The following is a 19,226-nucleotide window of genomic DNA, read 5'->3' on the forward strand; positions in this document are numbered from 1 at the left end:
TGCAGCACACCAACATGGCACAAGTATACATATGTAACAAACCTACACGTTATGCACATGTACCCTAGAACTTAAAGTATAATAAAAAAATAAAATAAAATAAAATAAAAAAAAGAAAAAAAGAAAAAAAAATTAAGTAATAGTTTACTACAGATGGGCTCAGCAGAACACATAGACCTAAAATAAAACGTGTCCTTCTCTTTACCTTGAGAATTGAGATTTGGCAAATGTAGTTGGTTGGTTTCCGGCATTTTGTCCAGAAATGGAAATGTCAGCGTTGCTTCTGGTTCTGGAGATTTTGGCTTTACCACCTGGACAATGGACAACAGGCATAAACATTACAATAACTTTCCGTTAATAAACACACAGGGACATAAAATTTAAGGATCCATGGTTATAATAGAAGTCAATCAGTTCAAACATTTAACATTTCACTTTAACTTTAAACATTTAATTTTTTGTTTCTTTCCTAAAACGCTTTCATCCTTCTCTACATTAATAGAAAGTCAATTTTTTAGATAAGTCAGACAAGAGCATAAACATGTAATGATTACTTTTCTCCAAACCAGAAGATAATATTCCATCTTTGGAATTATACATCACTCTCTCTTATTTTCTTATTGAACAATCACAAATTCTCTTCACAGTACCACACAAAACTGAGTTTGTAATGTCAGGAAATTAGATGTTCCACATAAGATAATTAAAACAAATCTTACTCCATAAGTGCTAAACATTCAAGTAATATTACTTTTCAATAGACATTATTCTAAAGACATTACATAACCACCCACAAATTTATGCAAAGCACATTAAAGACAGTATACTTTGCCTGTTGACAAAGAAGCATTATTATCAATAACCACTGTCGAACAGTGCCTTAGTATCTGATGCCCTTAGGGAATTCTTGAGGCATGTTAGACTACTTGTCACTACTTGTAAATAGTTGCAAAATTACAGACTAAAAATTCTTATGTTTTGTAAAATAGATTTTTGTTATTGCTACTTAATTTTGTTTCTCCCTAATCTGAATGACCTTTAGTAGAAGCACCCTTCTGATTTGTTGCTTCTAATCAGCTGATTGCTGAAAGACCAGATTACCACACTTATTAAAACAAAAATGTCTAAAATAAGCATTGGTTGACACTGTGAGTAGGTCTGAATGAAGAGTGTGGCTGTATAAGTTTATGTTTTTTGAGCTGCTCGCAGGACCTTCTCTGATTCACTCTTTGGATAGTGGCTTTGTTCCTGATAGATCAATGACCTCAGGGCGAGTGAGACCACAGAGCACTTGTTTCATTACACGTTGATCCCTAATTTGGTCCTCAGAATAATTTATGTTAGAATTTATCCTCCGAAGGATTTATTTTTCTTTATGAATAATATATTCAACTGTAAGAGAATCTTGAAGAAAACTAATCACTTCATTCTGCATTACAGAGGTCAACGAGGTGTCCAAATGAATGTTGGTGCTACACAGCAAATGATAAGGTCTAGCCTTCCCGAAGCTGACAACTCACCAATCATTAGCCTCAGAGCATTTCTTCATAGTGGAGGCTGGCAAAAACATGTTTCAGTAATGCCTGGTTGTAAATGAAACAGTTAAGGGTCATCAGCAATGATCAAAATGACCGCTATGTTAAAAGGTCAGCCTGTAAGCGTGGGTGCTTTGTTGTAATCCTGCGTATTTTATTTTATGCTTAAAAAATATTCTGAGAATAATGTTTACCAGATGACCAAAAGGCAAAGTGCACAAAAACACACACACAAACAAACTGAAGAACTGAAAACAATTTTTTTCCATAGTTGGGCAGGTGTGACTCCGGTGATCCACAGATGGACTCCAAGATGAGGTTGCACAGATGAGGTTGGCAATGACTACCTTTTACTTATGGTATTCATTCTGTTCAAGTTAAATGTTTTTTACTTGCAATCATACAGATTTTTCCTTTCAGTTTAGATTTAAGTGGCAAAAGCAAGTAAATGTGGAAGGATGATAAATAATGGTTACTAGTCCAAAATAATGTGAAACCTGCAAAAGTGGGAACTTCTGCCTGCCTCCCAACATTTCACCCCTAGTTTGGTTCCCCTTTCCAGACCTGTAGACCATTCTTTAATTATCTATAAAAATGAAGAATAGCTAGGGTCTGAAATATTGAAAATGCATCAAGGCAACAGGCATTTTAGAGGCTCTACCAAGGATACAGAATTCTCAGCTCCTTAGGACAGGGACTGCATCACGTTCACTGTTGACTATCCAGTACCTAGCACACGGCCAGGCATGCTATAGTAGGTGCACAGCCAATACTTGTTGAGTAAATGATGAATAAACTAGAGCTACAAATTTAAGGTTACTTTAAGGTCAGATCCAAATTGAGGATTCCTTCTGGAAGGTGGGACACCACCACAGACAGTCTTTCAGTTGTGCCAGTCCATGGTTTTCCGTCTTGGTGGCCCAATAAAATTACCTGAGAGCTTTAAAAAACGCAGATGCTTGGGCTCTGCCTCCAGAGATTCTAATTTATTTGGTCTGGAATGGGCTTGGATTGTTTTGTTTGTTTGTTTTTGAGATGGGGTCTTGCTGTGTCGCCCAGGTTAGAGTGCAGTGGTACAATCATGGCTCACAGCAGCCTTGACCTCCTGGGCTAAGTGATCCTCCCACCTAAGCCTCCAGAGTAGCTGGAACTACAGGCGCTCACCACCGTGCCTGGCTAATGTTTTTTTTGTAGAGATGAAGACTTTCTGGGTTGCCCAGCCTGCTCTTGAACTCCTGGGCTCAAGTGATCCTCCTGCCCCAGCCTCTCAAAATGCTGAGATTACAGTTGTGAGCCACCACGCCCAGCTAGCTTGGTACTTTTTAAATTCTCAAGAGTAATCAAGGTTGAGAACAACTGCTGTAACTCATGAATATTTTTAGACTCTGTACCTGAAAACAAATCAAATTAATGTGTATGAGATCAGACTCTAAACAAGGAAGAAACTTTAATAAAAACAAGACTTTAAAACCTGTTATATCAGAATAATAATTTTCTAGGTTCCTTGTTATCTAAATCCAGTGGCATCGGAATTACCATTGCTAACAAATAGGTGATTATTAGAGAGAGACTAGCCAGTAAGCTGACGGGTTAAAAAGCAAATAAGCAAACACACACAGCAAACTAAAACCTAACTGCAAGGCTTTAAAACTTACATTACACCTTTCTACAAAGAACAGCCTGGCCAATATGGTGAAACCCTGTCTCTACTAAAAATATAAAAATTAGCCAGGTGTGGTGGTGGATGCCTATAGTCCCAGCTACTCGGGAGCCTGAGGCAGAATCACTTGAACCCAGGAGGCAGAAGTTGCAGGGAGGCAGAAGTTGCAGTGAGCAGAGATCGCGCCACTGCACTCCAGCCTGGGCCACAAAAGCAAAACTCCATCTCACAAAAAAAGAAAAAGAAAAACTACACATTAAAGATAGGAAAAAAAGATGAGGGGAGAAAATAAATCTTCATTATTCACAACTGCCACAGCAACAGCTAGCTGTAATATGGGGCCATGTTAACTTGTGGGTTTAACTGCTTTCCTCCACTCTGCACTTCACCTTTTGTGACAGCACCAACTCCACCTTTCCACTCATTTCATTTTCTGGTTTCTTCTGGTCTTTTTCTTCTGGCACATCGTTCTTCAGCTGGGGGCTGGAGGGAAATTCCACAAAGGCCACAGTCGGGCTGCATCGAGTCACAGTTGTTGTAAAATGCTGTGGTTCTGCAATGGAGTTACATCCAGAAACAGAGAAGGAAAAGAAAATCAAATAACTATAGGGCCATTCACTCTGCAATGCCATGAATATGACATTGCCATGATACAGACATTCAGTCCATATCCCGTCCTGGCAATATAAGCTGGATGACAGTGTGTTGAGAGGTATAAAAGAGCCTAAGATGCTGGAATTCCCAAAGCTCTTTCATGGTATTGAACAACAAGCAATATAAAACATGTCCTATAACCACACTATGAAGAACTTAAGTTTTTAGTAAGGGTCATGGTTTACATCTGAATAACACTACATGGAACAGAAAGCTGACATGAAATATATAATGATTATGACAGCTGGGCTGGTTGAGAGAACATCTACAGGTAGTTTCTATCCCAGTGAATGAGCAGCAACCTGATGCTTCCTTTTTCTGTATTTCAATACTCCATTTTAACATCAGAATTTCTTAATTGAAATGTGTTATGGATTGTGGGGTATATGTATTATTGCAATGAAAATAAAGTGTTCTCTGATACTTAAAGAAGAATTAGGTTCACTTTAGAAGGGGTGAGAAAGTCACTACCTAAGGGGGCATATCAAAATGTGAAGGCAAATCTAGTTTGAAACAGTATACGTTATTATTTTAAGTGATATTTAATTTATTTTAAAATGCCACTTAAAAATAAGTTGGTAATTAACGAATTATTTTTCTCAAGTGGTAAACACTTGAGAAAGGCCTTATAAAAGTAATAATTTGGTATTGGAAGAGGATGAGAGGTTTTATGGTTTATCAAAAGAAGAAATGTGTTAAACATATTGATAAGGCTGCAAAAAATATTGAGGAACAAGACTTTCGGGAACAGGGGTCTCCTTGCTAAAACAATGAATACAGTATATTATACTCACTGTCCAGATTCATGGCACTATTTTATTCTTTTTAAACTATATGTGAGCATTATCATTTCAGCATCTATTTTTATGTTTTTGATCTCTCGCTTATCTGTTGCTGTTACTGTGTGTCAAAATCTTACCCTCAATTTTTAGCATAATTTATATAGGAGAACACAATATTCTTCCGATTATAGAGATAAATATTTAAGAAACAAAATAAAACTGCGTAGCTTTAAGAAAAGCCATGGGCTCTTATTTTAAGAGCAACATTAACCATATGGGCAGAACTTCCCCAGGAAGCCTCTAGGTGGCAGCACAACCACATCACTCCTAGAGTCTAATTACTACCTTTCTGTGGCTCAGTAGGAAAATTCTTGGCTTATTTCCATTACATCTTAAGAGTTATCATGATTTGCCTTAAAACTAGTCTCTTATGAAACAAACCTGATGAGGCAAGTTCTACATTCCCTTTTCTTGGTTTTCCACCATCATTCTCGTCCTCTTGACTATTTGGTTCCGTTTTCTCAGTGGTTGCCTGAAAAAGAGATTTTTTCCCCCTTGAATAAATTATTCCTTTAAAGGTTCTAAAAATTAGTTTTTAAGCAGTAATTTTTAGGCCAGCAAAGTGGTTTGCTCATATAAATTCCCTCTTCTACTTCCCAGGCAGCTTCATGGTGACAGCCTGGGCTAGCTGGAGGGAGACATTCTACGGAGAACAGGACACCCATGTGGTTCACTATCTCCCCAAACCTCCTATGACTGCCTCGGATGTACATCCCACATTTTCTTCTCTTTCACCACCAAAAGTTCAAAATCATGGCTATCCCCCACTTGTTCCTAAACACCTTTCAAGCTGGCTTAGGGTCATAACACCAGTGAAGTCTTTTTGTCTTTTGTGGCCTGTCTTGGCATAGTTACCTGTGGCCCTTAGCACTGTGGATTTTAGTCTAAAGTTCTCATCCTTCCTGGGCTCCCAGTGAATGTCTATTACTGGAGTTCTAATTCATTCTCTCCTTTTCCCTCTCCTCCCCACTCTCAGCCTACTCTTCTCTCATTGGTTCTTTTTCCTTTTCATCAAAATATGGGTCATTCCGAAAGATTTCAACTGGACCCTGTTTTCCTCTACCTGTGCTGAACTACCCTCAAATATATAAATTATTCCCATGGATTCACCATTACATTCTCTGTGTATAACTCGTATTTTCATCTCCAGCTGTGAGAGTCCATCAGAGCTTTGGTTTCACCTCTAGGGTCAATGGCCTTCTCCTCCAAATTTGACAATTTCTGTTTATAGCAGCAGTTCTTCCCATCACATAAACTTTGAAGTGATCTTTGACTCATACCTCGTGAATAGTCATCCTTTGCCAACTCCTACTAAGTTTCGAACATACTAGTGCTCACACCCATCACTTCCTTTCTGTTTCTATGGCTGGGAATCCAGGTTTGCCTTTCCTCCTTGTTCTCCACTAAGAAGTCTCTGTGATTTGGACCTCACTGTCTAATCCACTTGGCACATCACTGTCATGTTCATCTCCATGGCACCTCCAGTTATTACTCTAATGCTTGTGTTCCTCTCTCTCAGTAGTACCTCAATTGTGTCAGTTTTATGCTTGATGGAATTTATAACAGTAAAAATAATTGGAACAACTTAAATACCCAATAATTGGGGAATGATTGAATGAATTACTGCATGTCCATAAAGGCAATATAATCATGAAAAAAAGATGTTGAATAATAGTTAATGATATGTGAAAATACTGTCCAATGATAGGAAATGTAAACTGTATATATAGTTTGATGTTTACATGTATAAGATTATATACATGCCTATACATAAACATATAGGAAAAAAAGAAAATATCAAAATGTTAATTGTAATTATTTTTAATGTGCTTAAATTTTGGGTGACTTTTCCTTCTCTTTACATGTATTTTATATATTCCAAAATGTTCTATAACGACTATGTATTATTTCTGTAATTGGAAAACAAAATCAATGTAATTTTACATTGTCTTTCACTGGGAGCCAATTGACTCTAGAACAAAGTCCAAAATTATCCTGCTATTACAATATTTGCTTAGTAAAAATAAATAAAATGTTAAATTAAATACTAGCTAGATTATATTTTGACAATTAAAGAGAGCAAGTTAATGACTACTGCATTTTTTGGTAGAAGTTTCTTGTAAAAAGCTAAAGTTAAATTTTAAAGTGTGTATGAAATATTGCATACATTTTAAAAGGTTTTAAGATAAAGGTTAAAAGTTGATTTCAGAAAAGGGATTACTAAATAATTCATAAAATATCCCCATGGGTTCTCAAGAACTATGAATTTATTCATCTCTCATAAGTATATATATTTTATCCATAAATCAAATTTTGCCTCTCAAAATGAAATTTAAAGTTAATGCATTGGTGGAAACCATCACTGAATTCTTTAAAAACAAAAAATTTTAAACAACAAAACTCTCAAGTTTCTAAAAGGTTTTACAACAGCATCTAGTGGCAAAATGTGATTTTTCTTTGGAGGATGGGGTAGTTTTGAAATCCTCATAATTAGATGGGCATTTTCTAATGATGGACAGTCATGTATCAATTCTGGAAGAACATAATATTAAGTTAAAATGCACTTTTAAAACCCTAGGCAGGAAATATGCATCACCTTGGTATTATTTAATAGATTTTGTAATATTTTCATATATCAATAAGTCTGGTTTGAATCCCTGCAAGAGAATTAAATGAGTGAAAATAGTTAACTGGTCTCTTTTGTTATATTTAGGTTATGGTACATGTGTATGTTTATATTGTTTACTATATGAACCACCAACATGGTAGTAGGATTTGAAGATCAACCAGTTTAGCATTGCAAAAGAATAAGTTGGGTTTTATAATTTAAAGTGCTCTCCCACACATGTAGAAATATTAATACGTGATGGCATTTTTGTTTTATGATGTCTATATAGAAACTACTGGCAGAAATACTGAGTTTTAGCTTTCCCTTCCCCACAAATGGATCACATTATAGAAAACTATCTGAGACCGGGAAACAAATTTGCAGTTAAATATTGATGAATGAGCCTCTTGAGAACACTGGTGTTTCCAAATACTATACACAAAATAAATAACTGCACAACAGGGCCAACGTCTCACCAGACCAAAAATGAACAAAGAAATGAACATATTTTATTCAATCTAAAATGCCATCAATTTTAAGTTGTATTACTTTAGGTACTACTAAGAAAGAAAACACATCATCTGTTAAATATGCTGCACGATTGATTGTAAGACAGATCCTGATTTAGAGATGTTAAAATGTGAAAAGTGTGCCACTTAGAATCAATGAAATAAGACAATTCATGAAGCCCTATAGCCCTGATGTGTGATGCAAAGGGGACGGGGTGCTCAAGCATTAACTACTTTACTAAGGCTTATTGTACCAGCGCACCACATTCCAGCAATGTTTTGCCACTTATGCGTGCCGGAGAACTTCTACTTTCAAGAATTCTCACATTTCTCAAGGCATTTCTGTATGGCTCAGCACTCAAACACTAAACTCCAGATAACCCAATTTATCTTACCTTAAAAGGATGCTTTAAAGGTTACATCCTGACATTTGATATGGTAAATTGATGGTAGCAACAGCAGAAACTGCAATCAATATTTATTCACTTGCCACGTGTCAGTGCTGTTGGGCCTTTCATAAGAATCATCTCACATAATTCTCAGAGCAAGCTTAGGAGGTAGGTGCCAATATGATTTCCTTTATACAAGTGAAGAAACTGAGGCCCAGGAGGTTAAGCAACTTACCGAGGGTCATACTGCCAGAAGGCAGGGGAGGTGGGAACCCTGCCTGTGCTGGTGATCTCAATGCTCCACCATCTGGGCTTAGAGTCATACCCCCTCCAAGTTGTCCTCCAGTATTTAGAGGTTTTGATCCATGAGAGGCAATCTATCACCTGAGAGTCTTGTTTATTGCTAAAGTGATTCAAACTGCTTTTTCCATTCCCTTTCTTTCCTCTACCTCCCACTCATTTATTCTGCAAAAGATTAGAACTCTCCTGGAATCTCTCCTCTTCCTACGGCTCCTGGAGACCCAACTGCCCCCGGCCATCAGCTCATCTCAGGGATTTCTGTTCAGTCCAGGTTCTGAGGGATTAGGAGCCAGATGCATAATCCTTGTTAAGTAAATAAATATTATGCATTATTTATGGAATGTATACTCTGGCTTAGTTTAAATGTATGCTAGTCATCAAAATCTGGCTACTGCTAGCAAAATATTCAGATAAAGTAAGAGAAAAAGCAAGCAATTTGAATAACAGGAACTCATTTAAAAATACTTTATACACACTGAGAAAAAGAAGAATATACACTTTCTAAAAATCTTGCATTAATTTCAGAGTGGCTGAGTAATAGGTAGTTGATGGTTTCTCCAGTTTTCTGTATTCTGCAATGTATATGGGCTATCTGTAATCAAGGGAAATCCCCAAAGCCAGGTTAATTAACTTATGTCTGGATACTCCATCCTGAAGGCTTATTACTTTTGTACTCACATCATTACTTCAAAGGAAATGAGTTCAAAGTTGGCAGTGATACACTCAGAGGTTTGCTTCAAACAAACCCGCCTTGCTGGAAAAATGTGTTTTCTGACCTGTATTTTTCTTTGGTTACAGCTCAACAGAGGAGAGCCCTTCCCTTCTCTAATTGGTAACACTTTCTCAAGAATGAAAACAAGTAAATAAAAACAGATCCCTGGATGTGAATGAATGAGAGCACAGAAAGGTTGCATGGGACTCAGCCAGGAGCTGGCTTCCCCTTAACTGAGAACGCGATCCAAACTGCCCGGGTGCCAGACTCAGCCCTGGGGCCTCAGGTGGGAGGTGGCAGTTTCCTGGCTTGAGAGAGACACGGTCTAGCCCAAAGCTTACCTGGCATCTGGCTGCTCATTTTAACTAGGATCGTGGTGGTGGACTGGCCCAGAGAATGACACTGGAAGATGTACTAGAAATGTGAAGCAGGAGGGCACGTACCCTCCTGAGACTGAGGACCTGGCTGCTGGGCCTGTCTCTAGCATGGAGTTGCTGGTAAGCTCGGACTGATCATTTAACCTCTATGGGTTGGAACAAATGATGTCCAATGTCCTTTCCTGAGCAACAGTTCTGTGACTCTGAGTGATTTCCTGGCTCTTGTCTTGAATAGCTTATCTGGACACAAGCCTGGAAAATCAGTCTATTTATGCTCTGGCACTGCGGTGCCAGACCCAGGTGCCACATATGCTGTGCATGGATTTCTCTTTTTCACTTTTATACCTCCAAATATCTACTGCCACTGGAAGACAGAGAATCTATATGGAGAATCAGGCTCTCCATGTCTTACACCTTTTTTTTTTTTTTTTTGTACTAAACTTTTCAAATTAAAAAAAAAAAAAATGAGGTTTTGATCCAGGTAACTGGATAAGTAGGCCAGGTTAATTTTTTATTTTCTCCGATGTATGCTTTCTTGAAATCTGTAAATGCATCTGTATCTAAATCTCTTTAATGACTTAAAAATCATTAAATCTAGCAATCTTACAACTACTTCTAGATGGAGAAAACCAGTTTCTAAAGAAATGTTTATTGACATTTGCCATCTAAAAGGAATTTGCAGTTGGTCTCAGCTGTAAGAAAAACAGCACCTACTCAAATGCCTTCACCCTGCTCTCACTGCAAAATGTAATGTTTCAAGAAAGATCTGATTGTCTGTTTTCCTGGAACAGAAAACATAAGTACTGAATTTTCAAGAGGAAGACCTAGAGCTTTTTCAAAATGGGAAAAACAGACCTACCTTGTGACTTAGTCTGAGAAAAGCAGATGAAGTAGTTTAGATACCCAATAGGTGAGTTTGGCCCTTGGTCAATGAGGGAAAATTGCCACGAACCTGGTGGGATGGTGCTGACTAGGAGGGAGAACAAGGGCTGCGTCATTTGAGATGAGCTGATGAGAGAGATCCGATGAACAGGCATGGAAGGGAGTGACACAGGCATAGATGGGTGGGAGTCTTAGGGGTTTAGGTGGCAGGAGGGGGCCAGAACTGGAAAGGAGGGAACAATAGGAAAGGCAAAAAGAGCTGCAGGAAGTGCCAGGCATGGTGGCTCATGCCTGTAATCCCAGCACTTAGGGAGGAAGAGGTGAGAGAATCGCTTGAGCCCCAGAGAATTGCTTGAGACAGTGAGACCCCATTCTCTACAAAAGGTGGGGAAAAGACAAAAAAAAAGAAAAAAAAAAAGAGCTGCAGGAAAAATCACGTAAGTGTCTTCAAGGACAACTGTCTTCTAGAAAAAGCTGCCCATGGCCGGGCGCGGTGGCTCAAGCCTGTAATCCCAGCACTTTGGGAGGCCGAGACGGGCGGATCACGAGGTCAGGAGATCGAGACCATCCTGGCTAACACGGTGAAACCCCGTCTCTACTAAAAATACAAAAAATTAGCCGGGCGTGGTGGCAGGCACCTGTAATCCCAGCTACTTGGGAGGCTGAGGCAAGAGAATCGCTTGAACCCAGGATGCGAAGGTTGCAGTGAGCCAAGATCCTGCCACTGCACTCCAGCCTGGGCAACAGAGCAAGACTCTGTCTCAAAAAAAAAAAAAGAACTGCCCACATCTGTATGTTTTTTAGAGAATTACAATTGGAACAACAAGTTGAGTTAGAAGATTACAAGGAATTAATCTCATTTGTATGAAATTCACATCTGTTCAAGATGGTAATTTTGACCATCTTACTTTAATCCAAAAAACTTCATACTGATTGCCTTTATGGGCTTCTGCAAAATATATTAAATATTACAACTTCCTTACTCCCACTTGTTGTATGACAATATTAAAGATAGCTGAGTGGCACCTGTGGTCTCTGAGTCACCCTGACAGTGTGCTAAGTGCTCTACAGACATGAATTCTCACAATGACCATCTGATGTCTATGCTATTATTATACTTCTTTTTAAATATAAATTAAGGCTCAGACAGTTTGACTTGTTCAGGTGGAGTCTGACCTTTGATCTAGTGTGTGAAGTATTTTAGGTATTTTTGAAAAGGGTCATTTTGGTGCCACTGAGGAAAGAAGAGCTTCAGATACAAATGTGACTGACAGGGAATCAAGACAACACTGGAATAGCTTTGGGGGAGACACACATAAAAATATCTTTCTGTAGGCCACTAAACACAGGATATATTAGCCCTCAGATTAGAAGACCTTCTAAACTATTTTACAGTCCTTTATTTCTAGGAGTCTGCTTGTGTGCTATAACACGATTTTCTTACAGAAGCCAGTGTTTTTAAATGAAAAAAAAAAAGTGAGAGGTTTCCACTGGTCCTTTAACAGAGATGCTGAAATGAACAAAACCCCTGAAATATCTCAGGGATAATTAGGGGCGAGGGGACGGGGTGGCCAGAGGAGGACCTGATCCCTCTGCCTGGAATATACAGCACACTCATCACCTCTTATCCTTCTTGGGGTCCTCTGGTGGGCTCCTCACCACTGTCCATGCCTCTGATCCTGCTCTTCCTGGTGTGCAGAATAGCCCCTCCTCCACTTCAACACAAATCCCACACTTACTGTCAAGTTTCAAAATCCACATCCACACAAAACCTTCCCAGACTAAACCCAGCCTACAGGGATCTTGCCTGTTCTTTGCAATCTTATATTCCTCTGGTTTTCTTACTCCACCATCTAGTACAGATGTTCCATGACTTATGATAAGGTTACATTCCGATAAACTGTTGTAAATTGAAAATATCGTTAAGTCAAAGATGTACTGAATATACCTAACTTACCAAACATCATAGTTTAGCCTAGCCTACCTTAAACACGCTCAGAACTCTTACATTCACGGTGGGGCAAAATCATCTGGAGATCCAGCGCACTACAGAGTATCGGTTGTTTACCCTGGTGATCTCGTGGCTGACTGGGAGCTGGGGCCCACTCACAACCACGCCCAGCATCGTGAGAGTGTCTTACTGCATATTACTAGCTCAGAAAAGATCAAAATTCAAAATGTGAAGTACAGTTGCTATTTAACGTATATTGCCTTTGCACCATCATAGGGTTGAAAAATTGTAAGTTGAACCATCCTAAGTCAGAGTCCCTCTGGATTTAATTCTACGTTGTTCTGTATACTTTTCTAGTGGCTTTATAAGCATTTTTTTCCTAGCAAGTTTAGAAGTTTATTCTTCTATTTCAAAAAACAGGTAATACAGTAGGTCCTTAATTCATATTTACCAGTTAACAGGTGCCCATCTGCAAGGTAATTGCTATCACAATCTTATTACCATAAAGGTGATTCGACTGAAGATGACTGGGAATTATCTGGCATGAGAAGGTACAGACAAAACATTTTTTGAAATTCCTAACTTAATTTAGGATCTGGTTCTAAAGCAGGAAAGTGGCAGTCCCAAGAGTTTCAAATGAGAAAGATGAGTTAGAAGGAAACTGAAGAGATAACATGACATCATCCATAGTGCCCATCCCGGGCCCAGACGCTGATGTTCCGCACGAGACCTTCCCCCAGCAGGTCTCAGCCGCCCTTCTCTGTTGTTCTCCCTCCATTCCTGAATTCATGCTCCTGCCTACTGCCGCTGTGGTGCCCTTTGAACAGTTCTAGCTCACCCTAAAGGAATTGTGACATTTTACTGGTGGGTGAAGCTACTCCTCTGTAGAGAGTATATCTGTTGGGAATGCAGTTTTTGGAAGAAAGACACTATTTAAAAAGAACACTAAGCTTTTGACAGCCCCACAGAATCAGGCAAGTGAATTAGAAACAGAAAATGAAGTCCGAGCTGGTATCAATCTCTGGGAGGCCCTGAAGTGCAGCCTCCTGTTTTAAGTTGGTCACCATATTTTGCCATGACCAATTAATTCCTTTTTTAAATTTTATTTTAACAGGAGTATACTGGCTGTAACACAGTCAAGAAATGCTTTGCTTGGAATCATGCAGAAAGAAGTAAAATGAGGAGTAGTTTTACTGGAGAAGTGATTCTTTTAAAATGACTCTTGGGATAACACACTCTGAATGGAAAACTTGTGGTGTCCCAAGTTGCATGTGAGTATGATGAGTGTTTTAGTAATAAGCCACAGTCCTATGTAGTACAGCTAACAACTTAGCTTATAGTCTGAGAGATATATACAGAGATTTTCCCACACAGAAAGTAATGCAATACCCCCTGCCACAGTTGATTTAAGAGCCTAAAGTACTATAGACAGGGTCCATAAATACTACTACCTATTCAGAAACATTAAGGTTCACTGAACTAGAAATTACTCTGAACTAGGCAATTTCTCCAAGGAAGAAATACACAAAAGGAAAAGACTCCCAGGCTTTTCTGAGTTTAGACCTGCATCCTTAGGCGATCAGGATCCGGCTCGTTTCTAGGAAGAAAGTCCTGAAGGCCACCCTTCTCCATGTGATCATGCATAAACTTTTGAAATAGCATGGTTTCTTTCAGATCATGTAATTTTGCTTCTCTTAAAACAAGATACTTTGGGGGATATGTAATCAATGTGAAATCTTTTTTATGAAGGGAATTTAGAAAATGCTCATCATGAAAAATGGCAAAAGAGAAATAAGAACAGAATTATTAACTGTCCCTGAAAAGCAATGCCACCCCTATGTCTAATTTGGGGGGCTTCTAGTCTAATTTTAACAGCATAAGTTAATGTTTACTCTATCAGTTAAGTTCTCATACTGCTAGCAGAACTCAATATTCTGTCTCCTGATCATCTGCAAGAAATCTCTAGCAGAGGTAAGATGTATGCAAATGAAAAGTAAAATGGAAGTCCAGGAAGTCCAAGTTCAGGAGAGAATGCATTGGCCTGGATCACAAAACTTTGCTCCTAGAGACTAGGAATCATGTTACCATGGTGAGAAAATGATTTTGGTCTATTCCCATTTGAATCTTTTTCATAGAGCACTTGGGTACTGCGGGGAAAAATTATATCTTCTCAAATCCTCTGAAAAACATAATTTTAGTGTTCAAAAGACTAATCATAGAGGAAAAAAAATAATGATATCCAGCCTTCTGGGTGGGTTTTAGCTAGCTGGGTCACACAACGCTCAGCTCCCTTGGTGCTGGAAGACGTTTCCTTTCACACCAAACCTTTCTAGGTCCCGGGGAAAAATATCTTGACAGTTTTTTCCTTCTTTTAACTATAATACAAACCCAAATGCTATAAATTAGAACAGCAGAAACTCAGCCTCTGGTGAGGACAAATGAGGTTGAACAAAGTCCAGCCCGCACCTCAAAAGCAGGGCTGCATCTGTGTAGTGACAGTTTTGGTTAGATTAGTAAAACCAGCGTGAGTCTTTCTGGTGAGAGACGGAAGAAAGTGTAATTTTCCCAATGATGTCTTCTACTCCAAAGCAACAAATTTCATATTGAGTTCACTTTTCTGCCATACCTGTATTAGCATACATTTTTTTAGCTTTGCCATTCAATAGTACTCTCATGTTCTACATTACTTTCAGCTTTTAAATGAATTTTTGTTTCTTTAATAAGAAAAAGGCCCTTTTATATATATCGCTGGGGATGGAAAGCCAGATTCTGATAGCACCAGTTATTTTCAAATGGCACTAACAAGTCTAATGAGGTCCTAAATAAACAGGGGAAAAAAAGGTATTTTAAAGATTTACTTATTCTTCTATAACACTGGACACCAATAGTGAGACAAGAAAAGGTAATTTCTGGCTCATAAATTGTAATACCTTCCATTATACCCCAATGATACAGGTGGAATTGTGTCTCCCAAAATTCATATTATTGAAGTCCTAATCCTTTAACTACTCAGAATGTGACCTTTGGAAATAGGGCTGCTGTAGATGTGATTAGTTAAGATGAGGTCACACTGGAGGAGGGTGGACCTACTCAGTATGACTGGTGTTCTTTTAAAAAGGGGAAATCAGGCCGGGTGCGGTAGCTCATGCCTGTAATCCCAGCACTTTTGGGAGGCTGAGGTGGGTGGATCACTTGAGGTCAGGAGTTCAAGACCAACATGGTGAAAACTGTCTCTATGAAAAATACAAAATTAGCTGAGTGCAGTTGTGCACGCCTGTAGTCCCAGCTACTCGGGAGGCTGAGACAGGAGAATTGCTTGAACCCCAGAGGCAGAGGTTGCAGTGAGCTAAGATTGAGCCATTACACTCCAGCCTGGGCAAAAAGAGCAAAACTCCATCTCAAAAAATAAAATAAAACAAAATAAAAACGGGAAATCAGAATACAGACACATCCACAGGGAGAACACCACTGAAGATGAAGGCAGAGAGGGGGATGACACATCCATAAGCCCAGGAACCAGAGGCTAGGGGAGAGACCTGGAACAGATGCTCCCTCATGACCAGTAGAGGGAGCCAACTCTGCCAACACCTTGGTTTTGGACTTCTAGCCACCAGGACTGTGAGACAATTTCTGTCATTTAAGCGACTGAGATTGTGATACTTACAGCAGCCCTAGCAAACTAATACGCCAACATAGAAAGAAATGGTCATTATCATGACCTACTTATTTTTAAAAACAGATTCTTACACCATGGAATTATCCCAAAGGCAGGTGGAGAAATGTTTGGTTCTTACTGTGAGCTCTTGGGGAACAGAGTTTGGCTTCTTTATGTTGATTTCGATGCTACTGTTGTCTTGTTTCAGCTCCAGGGGAGACCCGTGCACTCTGGCCACACCTTCAAACATCTGGGATTTGGTTAAGGAGTGGGCAGGTGCCACCGTGGGACACTCCCTTTCCTTCTCCTCCTCTCTATGAACCGTCTCTCCATTCACGCTGACTTTCCCATCTACCTATAAAAACCAGAATGAACAAAAACCATGCTATATATACCCCAATTAAAGCCTGTAACAAAACGACACGTTCAGAATTACCTCAAAAGATGATCATTTAAAAACCACAGTCCAATCAAGAAAGAGGTCTCTTAAATGTTCTGGTGGGATCTACAAGTTAGGGCTTCTATAAACGCTATCTTTAAGGGCCTCCTTAAAAGGTAGTTGGCCTGCTTGGGCCACTTCACTTTAGATTCCATTTCATGTTCACCTCATTTATGGTCTGCTTTTATTTTAGAGTACAGAAAACCAAAGAATCTTAAGTACAAACACATGCCACATATTGGGGTTCCAATACTGTTTCAGTTCAGTTCTGATTGCTATTCCACAATTTTGACTGTTTTTCTGGCTAGCATATAAATGAGGCGGAACTTACCACAGATGAGGAATATTTTTACAGCTTATCCCACGGTGGTAGCAGGGGCAACAGATACTTTTTTGAGGCTACGGCAGAGGGTAAGGGACCTGAGACTATGCTCTGTTACAATGAATCTCTATTTCTAGTTACTTTTATAACCTCCATTTCTCAAAGAGAAAAAGACCATGCACTTTAAAATATTTTTGTTTTGCACTCACATCTAGGGGAGGCAGTTAGAGCAAGAAAGGGAAACCAGAGAGGGTGGTTAGCCTGGCTTACTGAAAGGCATCTGGAAATCTCGGTCTTGAAATTTGAGGCAGAAAGTAGAGTGGTTTTGAGAGGGAGTTCTGCAGTTAGGTGACCTGATTGAAACCCGGCTCTACCATTTAACAAGCATGGAATCTTCAACAGGTTTCCTATTCTTTGTGCTCAGACGCAAAATTTAAAGTAACAGTATCTTCCTCATAGTGCTGTTATGGAGATTTTATGGATTACCATATGTACAGAATTTAGAATAGTACCTGACACATTTTAAGTCTTAACTATTAGCCATCATTATCATCAGGCCTCTTATTTATTTATTTATTTATTTATTTATGAGACAGAGTCTCACTCTGTCGCCCAGGCTGGAGTGGAGTGGTGCAATCTCAGCTCACTGCAGCCTCCGCCTTCGTGGTTCAAGCAATTCTCGTGCCTCAACCTCCCAAGTAGATGGGATTACAGGCATGTGCCAACATGCCTGGTTAATTTTTGTATTTTTAGTAGAGACAAGATTTCATCATGTTGGCCAGACTGGTCTTGAACTCCTGGTCTCAAGTGATCTGCCTGTCTCGGCCTCCCAAAGTGCTGGCATTACTTTGTGAGCCACCTTGCCCAGCCTCATTAGGCCTTTTAAAATCTTTTAAAAGAAATAATGGAAAGCTGGATATTAGTTATAGTTTATTTACCTTAAGCCACTGGTCTTCTTACTCTATTATTTGTTACCCATAAAAAGAAACTTAAATCACAACTCAGCACATACACATAAATATAACTGAAACAGAAGTTTCCCCAAGCAATTTTGCCTTCATTGTGTGACACACTATGTTTTTTTATTGTGTTCTATTTCAGTTCATTTTTTTTATGTTGGCTTCAAACCACTAAATTGATTTTATAACCTAGCAACAGGTGGTAACTCTCAGTTTGAAAAAACAATGCCTTAAACTATTTCTCTGATCTTCCTTTATCCTTAATTCTGTTGTACTGGAAAAACAATGGAGCCTGTATTCCCTGCCCTGCCCTCCAAGAAGACACACACACACACACACACACACACACACACACACACACACACACTTACCCCTTAGCTTCTGTCCTGGCATTATTAGCTTGTAACAACAGTCTGATTTGCATGTTACCTTTGACCAGAGTTGCTGTCCACGCACTCAGTAATGGCCATCAATAGAAATACTAGCCAGTGAGGCCTATGATGAGGCAGGGGACCCCCACCAGTGAGTGGTGCGGAGTAATCTCCAGCTCTAAGAGGGCCTCTGCTCAAATTCTCTAATAACCCCCTCCATGGAAGTGCTTTCTGAGGCTGCCATACCACCTTGCTCCACTTTGCCACAGTGGTGAAGAACAGAGTTTTCTCAGAGCTGAAGTTCTGCCATAAAATCATCTATGCTAATTCTTCTGTTTAAACAATCACTTTGCACTATTTACAGAAAGGAGAGAAAGTGGACACCTAGACTGTATGATCAGATGTCCTGGAAATCCAGTTAAATAAATGTATTCCCTATTCTATTCTGGGCCACCTCAACATAGAATCTTCCTTCAGGAAATACCATAGCCATTCATTCTCATAGGCCCTAGGTGAAGGAAAGCTTCTGAAACACTTAGGTGGACCATTGAGCACCCATGGGCATGTGTGTATCTGTGTGTGTGTGAGTCCATATCATTAGTAGCTCATCTTCTCAGGAAAAATTCACTTACTTATTTAAGGAGCACTTGCTGAGTGCTTACTCTGTCCTGGGCAACTGTGCCAGGCTCTCAGGATGAAGCCATGAATGACAGAGAGATGGCCCTTGCCCTTATAAGGGGACAAACAGCTCAATGTGATCCAGATGAGACAGTCTGGACATTTTTCTTTTGTTTTATCAAAGCCTAAGAGAGATTTTTGAGATACATTCAGAGTTATTTTCGCAAAAGTCAGAAAGTGTAGTTTTGTTCCCTTTGAAATACAGCAAGGAAGCTACATGGCATCGCATTGCTCAATCAGTTACAAAAACTTTTCTACGTAATGGTCACATCTCGGAGTGACGCATTCTACCTCTGTTTGTTACAAACTCATTGAGCACAAGGACAAGGGGAACTGATTTTTCTTTATAAGTCAAAAGAACTTAAGACAAAGGATGAGTGCTA

At 39.3% G+C, this 19,226-nt stretch overlaps 1 protein-coding gene across 8 annotated transcripts in view; it reads right to left on the reverse strand.

Annotated features, from left to right (window-relative positions):
• Positions 1–19,226, reverse strand: part of LIMCH1 (LIM and calponin homology domains 1) — a 351,601-nt gene that overhangs the window by 38,955 nt on the left and 293,420 nt on the right. For all 8 annotated transcript variants that reach the window (XM_011949047.1, XM_011949052.1, XM_011949045.1 and 5 more), the window contains 4 exons: positions 16,214–16,429; positions 5,073–5,163; positions 3,585–3,748; positions 206–311 (listed from right to left, as the gene is read on the reverse strand). In XM_011949047.1, coding sequence (XP_011804437.1) covers positions 206–311; positions 3,585–3,748; positions 5,073–5,163; positions 16,214–16,429 — 577 coding nt within the window. The remainder of the gene's footprint in view (positions 1–205; positions 312–3,584; positions 3,749–5,072; positions 5,164–16,213; positions 16,430–19,226) is intronic.

This window comes from Colobus angolensis, unplaced genomic scaffold, assembly GCF_000951035.1.
Source record: "Colobus angolensis palliatus isolate OR3802 unplaced genomic scaffold, Cang.pa_1.0 Scaffold29, whole genome shotgun sequence".
Taxonomy (NCBI): Eukaryota; Metazoa; Chordata; class Mammalia; order Primates; family Cercopithecidae; genus Colobus; species Colobus angolensis.